Below are 12,329 nucleotides of genomic sequence, written 5' to 3' on the forward strand. Positions count from 1 at the left end.
TTGATTTCAAAAGCATGAGTCAACATCATTATTTACTTCAATTGTACTGAGAGGAGGAAAAAAATAACATCCAGATCAGCAATACTGTTGAGGGTGACTGCTGCTGGTAGCAAAGGAGATGGAGGCCTTGGGAAGAATTAAGCAACCTAAGGGAATTTTCAGACCTGCATTTTTCGGACGATATATTTCAGGCAACTAGCTCCATAGCATTAATCTACAAGCCTTTATTTGAGTTTCTCAGATTTGTGTTGATTTGCATTTGTGTTTTCATTGATATTTAATTGCCTAGGGAATAGTTTCTGAAGCTGAGATTATATGCATTTAGTACTGAGGTAATGCCATCCCAGTAATGTGGAAATGGCACTGTAGAGATGAGTTAAAACAGCAGATTTTTTGCTGTAAAAAGCTTGAAAATAATGAGCTAGCTCCACTTTACTGTACTGACTTGATGAGGGCAGATTTTGGCCTATTAGACAAAATATAGTTCAGAACAAAGAGATGTACAGGATGGACTGAAACCATTCCCAGTCATCTTTTAAATTCATATATGTTTAGTAGAAGACTTCTTGTTCTAAGTTAGTACAGAACATAAGATAAAGCCTGTAATGTGTTATTAGTGGATGTGAAAAGTTAGACTAGCAGACATCATGATAACCTCACATCATGACACCTGACAACACGAATAAGCCCCTGAGAAGACCAAAGCTGGCAAACAAACAGCCCATGTACAGCATAAACACAAATTCTTCAAATTACTTGGAAAACTCAAAGAGTTTTTTAACACCCTAAACTCACAAACGTATTTTCATTTATCGTGGGTTAGAGAATTTTGCAGAAAGTCTCTGGCATAGCCCATTAATGGCTTTGACAGAAGCAGACCTGTACTAGACACATCATAAAGCCAGACAGCAGAAGATCTGTTGTTTTCTAATTTCATAGCAATGACTAAAATCAGATTTCACTAATATAAATCACTGGGGGCCAGAGGGGATGGGGATGTTATTTACTATTATTCCTAATATAATTTATTAGAAATAATGTTCCCTATTAAATAATAATGAAATTCACAGACTGACACATGGATGAAGTTACAAAGCTTTTCAAAACCACTCATTCAAAATCTGCACAAGTTCACTGATGGTTTAACGGGAGCATCCCCAAAAGAGCATGACAAAGTCCTCCTGCACAAGGCAGTAGAATGTGGGACTGCAAAGCCAAAAGCTGCAGTAAAACAGAAGCTGAGTCATCCTCTACATATGAAGGCTGCAGATACAGAAAATCCATTTCCTTTGTTCTTTCAGGTCCCAATTCGGTGTCATGTCGTATGCTCAGGGAAGGATCTGAGAGTTAAAGTCAGTAAGTCACCCTTTTGTTTGACTTTTTATTTTGCGGCTACTGTGAAAGTGTGTAATTTAGATCAAGGAGTTTGGGCTATGGTTCAGACAAACTTTTGCTAAAACTTTCAATAGTGGTGGAACAGCCTCACTAGCAATAGCATCACAAGTTTTTAGTAAATATTATAAAAATATTTCTACAGCCAAAGGATGAGAATTTTAGACATAAAACCACCTGACGTCTGAACTGAGATTCTCTCTCAAAGTGTTGCATATGACTAAAACCAAGGGATGGCCTTTACAAGGGGAAAAGTAATTTAGGACATTAAAATGTTATTTGAATTGTCAGATGTTTCTCTCTGGTCCCCTGTGCAATACAGCATTTGCCCTTCCCATTATAAAAAATGTGTATTGGGGTACATAATGAGCAATCATACAGGAGAAAGTACTTACTCCAGTAGCAGACTGGCAGCTTTCTCAGCAAGTTTCACACACAGAAATGTGTTGGTATTGAAAGAGAGCATTTTGCTTTCATGTAAAAGGTCATTAAATGCTCTGTTCAGTATCTCACAGGGATTTTATTCAGCATCACCCTTTGTCCCTGAAACTATCATATCCCAAACCAGCAGCTGCTCAAGTCACAGCTGATGAAATGTCAGGAAGAGACTCCTGCAAGGCATGACTAGGCAGAAACTAGAGTAAGACACACGCATCATCAGCTAGAATCCGGACAAGGGACAGACTGAGAACTCAGAAAGTTTAGAGATGAGGAATATGCCAAGATTGCATTATCTTTCTATCCCATCAGAGGAATCAGTTCTGAATTTGGCCACCAAACTTTGCCTCCTCTGTCCACATTGGCTTGTTTTCAACTTCATGGCTCAGGCAGACAAGTTCTACAAGACAGACTTTGGCTTTCCCTGATCCTAATCAGCCGAAATGCTCTGGCTTATGACTAAGCCTAAAACTCCACGTACAGGAAATGTATCTCCCATATCCTTACAGCTGCCTGTGCATCCATGCAGGACTTTTCCATTACAGACAAGCATTTCTCGCAAGCACTCAGGTGAGGAACAAATAACACTGCATGTATGATGTTGGTTTTGGCATTCAGTAACCAAGGAGAACAGTTAGCAGAGTCTATGCAGTATGAAGCATGTGTTGTCAAATGAGATGCTTTTACGTGCTTGACACTCCATACAAGCAAAGTGCAGGGTGGTATAACCAGGCAGCATTTTAATTCCTGCAAACTAAATCACACGTCTGAGCTCTTTTGAACCTTTTTGGAATTTAAAAGCAAATCTAAATTGCAGCTTTATCTCCTAACTTCTTGCCAGACCACAATAAAACCCCAGTTCTGAACAACATAAAAACTTAGTACATCCAAGTATGCTTCATCTATCTTGGCACTTGTGAAGGACTAAACCATGGAGTGTCTCTCTCAAAGATAGCCTTGGATGGAGGACTGCACATGTGGAAGAGCTGTGTGAGCTGGGCAGAGCTTGTCTGGGCCCGGACCACGCTGTCAGGTGCCGAGCACGTGCGTGAGTCAGGGGCCATCCCAAAAGCCCCGGGCGCACTGTCGGCCTGTCACACCCACCCCCGGCTGGGGAGGTGCAGCATGGGCGTCCGCACAGGACAGGCCCTGTGCCCGGGGCCGCCCATGCCCAGGGCCGGCAGCCCCTCCGCTTGCAACACACACATGGTACCTGCGTGCCCCTGAAAGAGCCTGCACTAGCCTGGAGAGGACTTAAGGGTTTGGGCCGGGACATCAGTACCCAGCCCAAACCCTATTTGAGCCGGTGTAGACACTGCCCAGGTCTCTCTCTCTCTCCCTCTCTCTTTTCCCTCACCTGCTCACCACGGGCTCGCCTGCTCAGGGATCTTTGGCCTGCTCACCACCTCGCTGCTGCTCCATTGCCCACCCCCGAAGCTGAGATGGCTCCAGCCCGACGGCGCGCTGCGGGCCCATGGTGGTCACTGCTCTGGCGACTCTCTACTGACCGTTTGTTTCATTTCTGCCTTTTATTTTCACTCTGTCCTATTGCTACTCTTTTCTACTGTTGTTCTCTTTTCGTAATAAAAACTGTGTTGGGTGTACGGCATTTGACCTTGCTTGTGTCTTAATCGCACTCTTGGGATCGTATCAAAACCTCCCCCGACATCGGATTGGGACAGCATTACAGAATTAGCACAATATGACTTGCTCTGTTTCTGAGTGAGACTTCAGAAAATCTGCTCATGTGTGGCACGAGAGGCTAGACTTCATCCCAGGCCTGCTCAAAGCCAGGGGCAACAAGAGGGCTAAAGGACTCCCATGACTGAAGAGACCTGCCTCCTGCAGATGTCTGCCTGCAGCTTGAGGAGAACAGGATCAGAGGATGGCCACAAACAGCCATCTATGTTACTGTGAAGTAGAGAATGCGGCTGCATGGCACAAAAGCCTGCAGGAGCCACAGCAGCTCTGGAGTCAGATGAAACCTTCCCCGGAGACTGGGCTTGCTGCCCTGCCTCCAGTAAGCTAATTCTCTTGGATTTTATTGAGTTAAAGCAATCCCAAATGACTTGAAATTTTTCAAACTTTCCTTTTTTTAGCCTTAATTTTCAAACAAAAAATAAAATTAGAAAGACTGTATGATATTTCGAGTGAAGTGAACCAGCATAGAGAACACACCAAGAACTTCTTTCCTCCTCTGCACTAGCCACATTGCACTCTTGCAAGTTGTGTAGTCAATTCCATATGCAAATAGGCATACTCCAAATTTGTATTTGCATTGCCATGCTTCTATTCATAGCCATGGCAATCATGTATTCCAGTGACTAGATTTTAAGTTGGCTCACTGTGCATAAAATCTCAGAAACCATCACAACAAATGAAGTGTACATTTTTGTGTGTGCAGACATGGGCATGCAATTGGAAAACCCTATGTCTGTATGATCTGCCAGTGTCTATATGCTTGGCTTAGCTTGTAAGCCTCCCTATGTCTCTGCCATCTACATCCATGCATACTTTATCAATAAGGCTACAGTTTGAATTGCAGGCCATTTAGAATTTTGTGACGGTGCAGTGAAAGCATTGCTGGTGCAATTATGTGTATCTCATTTCCAGCATGCAAAATCTTATATCTGCAATAGCAAACACAGTAGCCCACAGGCTGAGGCTACCAAAAATGTAGTGTGTTTTGCAAGTCCTGTTACTTATTTTGCAGCCTTTTCTTGGAATATTTACCGTGAAGTCTAGGGACATTTATGTTTCTTATATCTATACGTCCAGAAACCACAAACGATTTTTTTAAAAATGCCCACAGTTTGGTTACATTTCACTTTAGTCTAGAAACGCAGAAAGCTTGTGTTTAGATTTTATCAAGAAAAAAGATAGCAAATGTCAAACAAATAGTACCTGAAAGGAAATAAAACAAATAATTCAAAATACTTGTTTAAAAAGTTACAAAATATGACAGCATTAATGGCACTTAAAGCTATAAGCACTTAAAAGATTCCCACCATATTTTTCTAACTTCTTTTCCTAAATGTCTTCTTTTTTTTTCTGAGATTATGAGTGCAGCTCATGTCTAAACCCAAGCCCAGCAAAAGGGGTAGAGAGCCCTGAGGTTCAATGGTTGCCCTGGCCCTCCTCTGAATAGCATTTAAGCTCTTACATCTGTCTTTAAAAATTCAGATTCAGCTACAGAGAACAGCAGTTTGCTGACATGCAAAAGCTATAGCATTCTTTCTGTCTTCATAGTTTTACAGCATTAAAATTGAAGGTTTTTTTCAGTGGTAGTGTGAATGATAAATTCATTAAAAAAAAAAAACAGTTGGCCCACCGTTTCATAGCCAAATATCATTAAATTAATGCTTCTCTTCTTTTAAACAACATAGCATATGATGTTGCATTTTCTTCATACACGCTTTCTTGCTGTGAGTTTACACTGAGTATTTCTTACATGAGAAAAAAAATCCATTTATTTTACTTCTTTCTTTTTTATTTTGCCACTGCTTAAGTTAAATACTCACAAAGGTGGTTTTTCTTTTTTTTTTTTTTTTTTTTTTTTTAATGAAAACAGCAATCCGACCCTTAATATGTCTGTGTTGATTTTTCAAACCAGCGGCCCAGCTGGTGGCTGTGTCCATGGACATTCTTTTGGAGTTTAGAAAGATAATGCTTCTGACTCAAAAATGAGAAAAAAATACCTAGCTTGGATCACGTGCCGAAACGTAAACTAAGCCTTACTGAAAGTTTCTAGTTCACTCCAATCATTTCTCCTCTTTTTAATCACCAGGGGAAGGCTTTATAGATGCGTACTTCATCACAAAGACACTTTCTTCTTCATCCCTTTCAAATGCTCTTCTTACATAGCTGCCCTTTGTCTCGTATTATGCCATGGCAGGAGCACTCTGGTGATTTGCCGTGGTTCAGTCTCTTCCTTTGTGTCTTGTCCTGGTAATCTTACACAAGCTGAAATTTCCATGTGCGTAGCTTTCTGTTGCCATTCTGCAGTGCTGCGTTCCTGAATTGTTTTGGCAGAGCAAGCTTGAGTCTTTATGGCACAGTGAAATATTCTTCGATGCTATATAATTCAGACTGAATAAGGAGTCTGTATAAGGCACGTGTCTCAATATATATACGTATATAAAAACATTAACATTGTTAATTCAAGTCAAGCATGGTTTACATTTAATTTCTGTCTTCAAGTAACGTTTTGTTTTCATGTTCCCTTTCTTTGGTTTCATTGGGGATCACTCCATTCTCCAAGTCTGAGTGCTGCTGGATGCAGTTGGTCAGGACTGCGGTGCTAGAAGAGTTCTCAGAATTACACATCTTCTCCGTCTCCTCCTCCTTTTTTTCTTCATCCAAGGAGTAGTTTCGGAAGGTCTCATAAATTTTACGCACATCCTCAGGGATGGTCTTTTTGAGGTCTTTGTTTTTCCTTTTGGTCATCTTAGCTGATGATCCAAACTTGTTAATGATATTGTCCTCTGATGCCCCTTGCCCGTGCTTGTTGAGCTGATCTGACCCTTTAAGGCGCAGGTTGTTAGGCCTGTTGTTGATGCTTTCCTGAGATGAGGCCTTGAAGCGTCCTGTTTCCAAGGCAGTAAAGACAGAGCGCTTCTCTGGAGAGAGCATGTCTAAGGAGTGGGCCCGCTGGTCCAGGCCCAGGCGCCTGCGCTCCATGCTCCGAATGGTGGCCGCCCGCTGCAGCTTGTCATGGATCTCCACGCTGAGCCGCCGACGGGTCTCTCTGAACTCAGCCGTCACGTTCGCTTTCCACTCCGCCGCGTGGGCTTTTATTTCTCCAACCTTCACAACAAGAGAGAGAAATTCATTAAAAAAAAAAAAAGAAAACAGAAAAGAAAAAGTGAAGCAACAGTCTTTCCTATAGGAATGTAGCACAAGCACTTTCTTGTCTGGTGTGGGATTAGAAACAGGTCCCAGCTCCAGTGCATCCATCTGGACCCAAACTTCAGCAACAAAGTGGCCATACCGGGCAAGTCCTAAACACACCAACTAGTCACTAGCGAATGGCCTGTGTGGTATACAGCTCGTTTGCTGTTTCACATTTTTGCCACCCTGTGCATTTTATAGCTGTGTTACATTATGGGAGGTGTTCATGCTAATCCCTCCTTGGATAAGAACAAAATTCCTGACTGAGAATATCAGTGGTAGACGGTCAGGAGTAAGCAAAATTCATCTCACATAGTTGATCATCATCATGTTATACCAATATGCTTCAGAACAGCACAACAGCCAGTGTAGTAATAGAGTAACATTTTCCAGTATTGCTCATGGGTGGAGCTGTTCAGTCCCATTGAAGGTTCTGTTTGCTGCCACAGAGCAATTAACATCGGAGATACCTATTAAATAATTTCCAGTGGACCTCTGACTGATAGAGTCTAGGATTCATTATCAGGGACAAATGTAGCTGTCGTTAATGGAGGTTGCCATTGTATAACTGTCCAAATACCACCCTCTCAATCCAGCTAGTAGAATTGTCACCATGTATCCTTGTGGGCACCAGGGGTATGTCTTTAAATGTCTCACTGCTTTGCTCTGTTTTAGTCCTTTGCACCTGAGAGCAGAGTAATGGCTAAGAATAAAGAATGGCTGCTGTATTGAATAAATATTTCTTCCAAAATGAGAAAAAAAATAAGATAAATGACCAAGCAATATCTCCGTCAACACAGGCCTTTTCCAAAGTTCAGCTAAAGGAGAACAGATTCAGGAGTACAATTTCTGCAGGAGCCCACCAATGTCAATGGTTTTCTTGGGCTGCTGTAGCTAGTACTCAGTTTCTGCATTCGGTGATCCACAAGGGATCTTTGGTTCCTCAGGCCAGATGATCAGGCGTCCATTTAGAACTGTAATACTTGTGGCAGCAGGCACCTCAAATTCACTATGAGAGATCAGATTCCCACCTATAGGTGCCTGCTGATGATAGTCAAACTCTCTGTAAAGCCCTCTTTATTCATGGAGATGCACAGGGGATGCACTGGGTAGTGCTGATGCCTTCATAAATTATAAACAGCACTAGCCCTCTGCCAAACTTTGTCTATGCCTACTGTTTGGCTAACCCTGGCTTTGCTAATATTATAGGAGGAGATAGCCTTAAAAATTGAAATTATAACGTCCTCCACAATAGGCTCCAGGTCTAGAGTCATGGTAATTGCCTTCTGTTTTCCACTCTTATTTGAATGAAGCATTAGCAATACTGTCTTTGAACCATGAAGGACATGTTCTAATTACATCCTACGTGAAGCTGACTACAGAATTTCTTCAGTTTTTAATAATAAGTAAGGGGCCCAAAGATAAATTCTTTTTCAGAATCGTATTCCCTGACATAGGGAAAGGTGGGAAAACAGTATAAAACCCTTGTCTAAAGGCAGATTCTTGTTTCATAATGAAGAGAGTCAACTAATGTTTTCAACACCTATGCATCTGCAATTTTTAAAGAGAATACTGACATTTTAATCACAATTTTGTATCTAGTTTCAGAGTGAAGGCTGGCCTCTCTAACTCCATAATTGCAATCCTACTCATGTGTAGCAGTACCAATAGAGATGTAACAACCTAGGTTGTTCCTGTTGCTTTTTTTCCACCCTTTGTGAAGGAGCTAAAGATCAGAGCTAACTGGATACCAAAGGCAGCCAGTGGAGTAAACCACAGGGAATACTGAGCATTACGCATGCAGAGGAGCATCCTTCTTTAGGCAAGCAGAAATCAGGTATTTAAACCCCTCTTATAAAATGACAAACTACTGAGCAATTACTCGTCATACCTCTTCTTTTGTCTTCTTGGACAGGACTCTTAACCAGTCTCCAATCATACTCAGGACAGCGGCAAAATAGGCAAGGCCAACGAGGATCCAGAACCACACTAAGGGTTTATACCACTCCCGGTAATGGATTTCAGCATTTCCTCCTGAAATAGGCATATACTTATCCTTAGGAATCATGACATGCCACAATTATGACAAAATATCTGCAATCCTGAGAAATTCCTGAAAGTATTTCTTGACTCTTGCCAATGCCACAGTAGTTCTAATAATAGACGAGGCCTGTCAGATGAAAGGAACACCATCTGTTTTTAATTTAAGACTCTTCAAAATTACCTATTGTTCTGCTGCTATGTGACCTGCCAGAGTAAACACTTCTCTTTGTATTGCTCCTACTCTGAAGCAAGTCTGAAATTCTTGCTTTGATAGTACTTGTGACAGCCTGAACACACTTCCAAGAGAAAAGTTTAATACAGAAAAATTTAACAGTCTTCCTTATTATGAACTGACTGCAGCCTTGTAGCTGAGCAACTTTACAGTTAACCCTCCAGGGTTATAGGGTTTTCCAGTTTGTTTGTTTTTTTTTTTTTATTTATTTTCACTATGGGATTCAGAGACCTATGTTCAGGAGAAAGAAAAGTAGCTTTGCCTTCTCCAAATTAGGATATCTGACAGAAAGCCAACTCTGCATCAGCCCTGATAATAAGGATATACCATGTGCTTGGGTATCAGTTAGATGGATGCATTCTCTGGCCAGTGACTTGAGAGGTGATATGGATCAAATGAAGCAACAAATATCATCTATTGTATTCGTGCATGTTTTAGAATGAGCTGGTAAAACAAGTATGTGAGACATTTGGCAACTCTGATGGACTATGAAGAGCCTAAAATAAACGCAGTAGTAGACAGGCTGCTACCTATCACAGAACAGAATAAATTTTCCAGAAAAAAATCAACTACACCCTCACTTTTGAGACTCCCAGGCCTATCACAGTGCTGTGGGCGCTGCAGTTGTGAGGCACTGTGAGAGGCAGGCACAGCCCTGAGTTGAAGAGAGAGCAGCAAAGCAGCTGCACAGCCATATCCCTCAATGCAGGTGAAGCAACACCAGCCCTGATGGCACCTGTGTAAACCTCTGCCTGAAGAGCAAGCTTATCAGGGTACTCAGGCAGAGGACTGTGAATTTCCTGAACTCCAGTCTTGGTGAGACAAGAGGTAGACAACAATCTGTACTTCTGTACAACTACAGAGAGCTTTTATGATTTTCCCCCATTTAAATCACTGGACAGCACAGTACAGCATTTCCCCCTGAGCTTTTTGCAATCTGAGACATTCCTACGACTCTTTACTTTTATCCAGACTCATATGAGGGTATGTACAGTAATCAAACATCCCTATGGAAGCCCAGACATTTGAGAATTGGCAGGGACCCAGATACTGGTTTTGATATTAATCTCTCCCCATACACCACAGAAATCACTCTCTTTTTTCCAGTCTTTAAGAGTGGGAAGCAATGAGAGGTGGGGGCTGCTGTTGCTATGGTACAACAAGGCTCTTCTGATCATACACGTCCCTGAGGAAGCTTGCTATGAAGCAGATTGTCTAGGTCTGTCTTACAGAGTAATCAGGCGACTGAGAAAGCATGAGACCACTTTTTTTCAGCCTATCAGACATTCCATATTTTCCAGGCTCCATCCACAGTTGTATTTCCAACAGCAGTACAAAACCTTTCCCAGTTTGGCAAGAGTTGGAACACATTCTAGAGGGAATAAATAAGCATACCTCCATGGATGCTGTTTTACCCAATCTAATGTGACATATTTCCTTTTGATATCAAAGGACAGAAATATGAAGAGTTTAAAGCAACAGAAAAGTGAGAGAAAATCTGTCCCAAAACCAGCAATGAAACCCAAATCTACTTGTGATATCCACCTTAAACTCTTACCATGGGATGGCCTCTGAAGTTCTCTTATTGAGGGTTCTCCATTTGATTTTTGAAAAATCCTTGGTGTTAGTAGCCATCCAGCTGTGGATTATATTCTCCTAATCATGTTGGATTTAGGACAATTTAATTTAATAATCAGGCCTTTTTTTACTATTATGTTATTAAAGAAAACAAGACTGAAGTGTGATATGCTTAAGAAAAATATAATTAATATTAGTATTTCACATTGCGCTACCACAAAGACAGACTATCAGTAAGCTTTTCTTCACATTTAAGTGGTTAAAATGGACCAAGCTCAGACAATCTCTTCTATATCTGAACTCTTGGGGGTTTTTTATACCTGGGGCTCTCTTTGTTCCATGCCTTTTTTTCCTCAATAATTCATGTATTCTATAGCAGTATGCTGTAAAAAAGGAAGATCACAGTCTTGTCTACAAAAAGACTTGTCTACAGCTCTCCAGCAAAGAAAATTTTATATATCCCTACAGATGTTTTTAATTCATTCATATTTTACTGATTTATAGAAAGTAATAAAACAGTAGCATAGTATGGCTGTTTGTAACAAAGGCGTCTTAAAGCCTTTAATTAGGACCACTAACAGAATGAAGTGTATGGGTTCTGCACTAATGGGGAAAAAAAATCCACTTATTTTAAACCACCTTTTTGTCAGCAAATCAGTAAAGTGAAAAAAAAAAAAAAAAAAAAAATTAAAATCTCATCTCTTGGTTATTTATAGTTCTGGCTAGCACTGTGTTAATCACGGATTGTGATTAATCCTCCTAGCACTAACATGCATACCTCGTTAGTCCTTCTCTTCCAAAATCAGTTTTCCTTAACAGGGCAACTGCAATGTCAAAATTTCTGCCAAGGTTAGAGAACAAAATGCAGCTTCTGAAATGCTGCAGCTCCTGTAGTAGAAGCCCACTACTGCATCTGACCGGAGATTTCTCCAGCCCTATGGCTCAAACCTGCTTTGTAAAACCTTCATCTATTCACCGTTTTGGCTGCTTGTTTCAGCAACCAGCCCCAGATGGAGACCTAATGGACTACTACAAATCTTGAATTCAATGGGAAAGTCATTTGACTTGTGCATAATTAATTGCATGATAAAGGTTAATCAGAACTTCCCAGGCTCACATTATCTGTGCTGCTGAAATCTCGCAAGCTGTAGATTGCAAGACCTTAAATCAACTTGGATGTCATACTGTACAGTAACCCCAACAGAAACACCTGGCATCAATTCACTGGAATATAATACATTGTGAAAGGCCTCCTCCCTCCATCAGAAAACAAATTCTGAGAGCTAAGGTCCTTGCACACAGCACCTAGGCTTGAAGGTGCTCACCTGCTACAAAGTCACCGAAGCCAACAGTAGTCAGAGTGACAACCACAAAGTAGATGGATTCCAAGGCTGTCCATCCTTCGATGTGTTTGAAGATAACTGCAGGAATGGTCACAAAGACAACGCAGCCTGCCAGGATGAAGAGGATGGTAGAGATCACCCGGATCTTTGTTTGACTCACTTGCTTTTTCTAGAAAAAGGAAAGAACAAAAGAAAAAAAGTATTTTTGAGTGGATTTCTGGGACTGTATTCCTTGTGAGTGGCAGACCGATCATGCTGGTGTCACCTGATAGTTCATTTTCTGCCTTTTGCGAGCTTATTAGGTAGAAAACAACCCTTCCTGCCCATTAGTGAGAGGCCTGCCCAGGTAATAGTGAACCTCTATGTCTGGCCACAGAAGATTTTAATTCCTATTTTCAATGCAGTAGGCAGTT

The 12,329-nt window shown here is 41.2% G+C and overlaps 1 protein-coding gene across 1 annotated transcript; it reads right to left on the reverse strand.

Annotated features, from left to right (window-relative positions):
* Positions 1 to 5,554: 5,554 nt before the first annotated feature.
* On the reverse strand, positions 5,555 to 12,085 carry KCNK10 (potassium channel, subfamily K, member 10; the record flags this gene model as incomplete). Its single annotated transcript, XM_008939507.1, has 3 exons — positions 5,555 to 6,636; positions 8,612 to 8,754; positions 11,899 to 12,085. Coding segments are annotated over 3 exons (954 nt in total), but the record flags the coding sequence as incomplete, so codon positions are not given.
* Between the last annotated feature and the right edge of the window lie 244 nt (positions 12,086 to 12,329).

The sequence above is a fragment of the Merops nubicus genome, unplaced genomic scaffold (genome assembly GCF_000691845.1).
Source record: "Merops nubicus isolate BGI_N331 unplaced genomic scaffold, ASM69184v1 scaffold3784, whole genome shotgun sequence".
Lineage (NCBI taxonomy): Eukaryota > Metazoa > Chordata > Aves > Coraciiformes > Meropidae > Merops > Merops nubicus.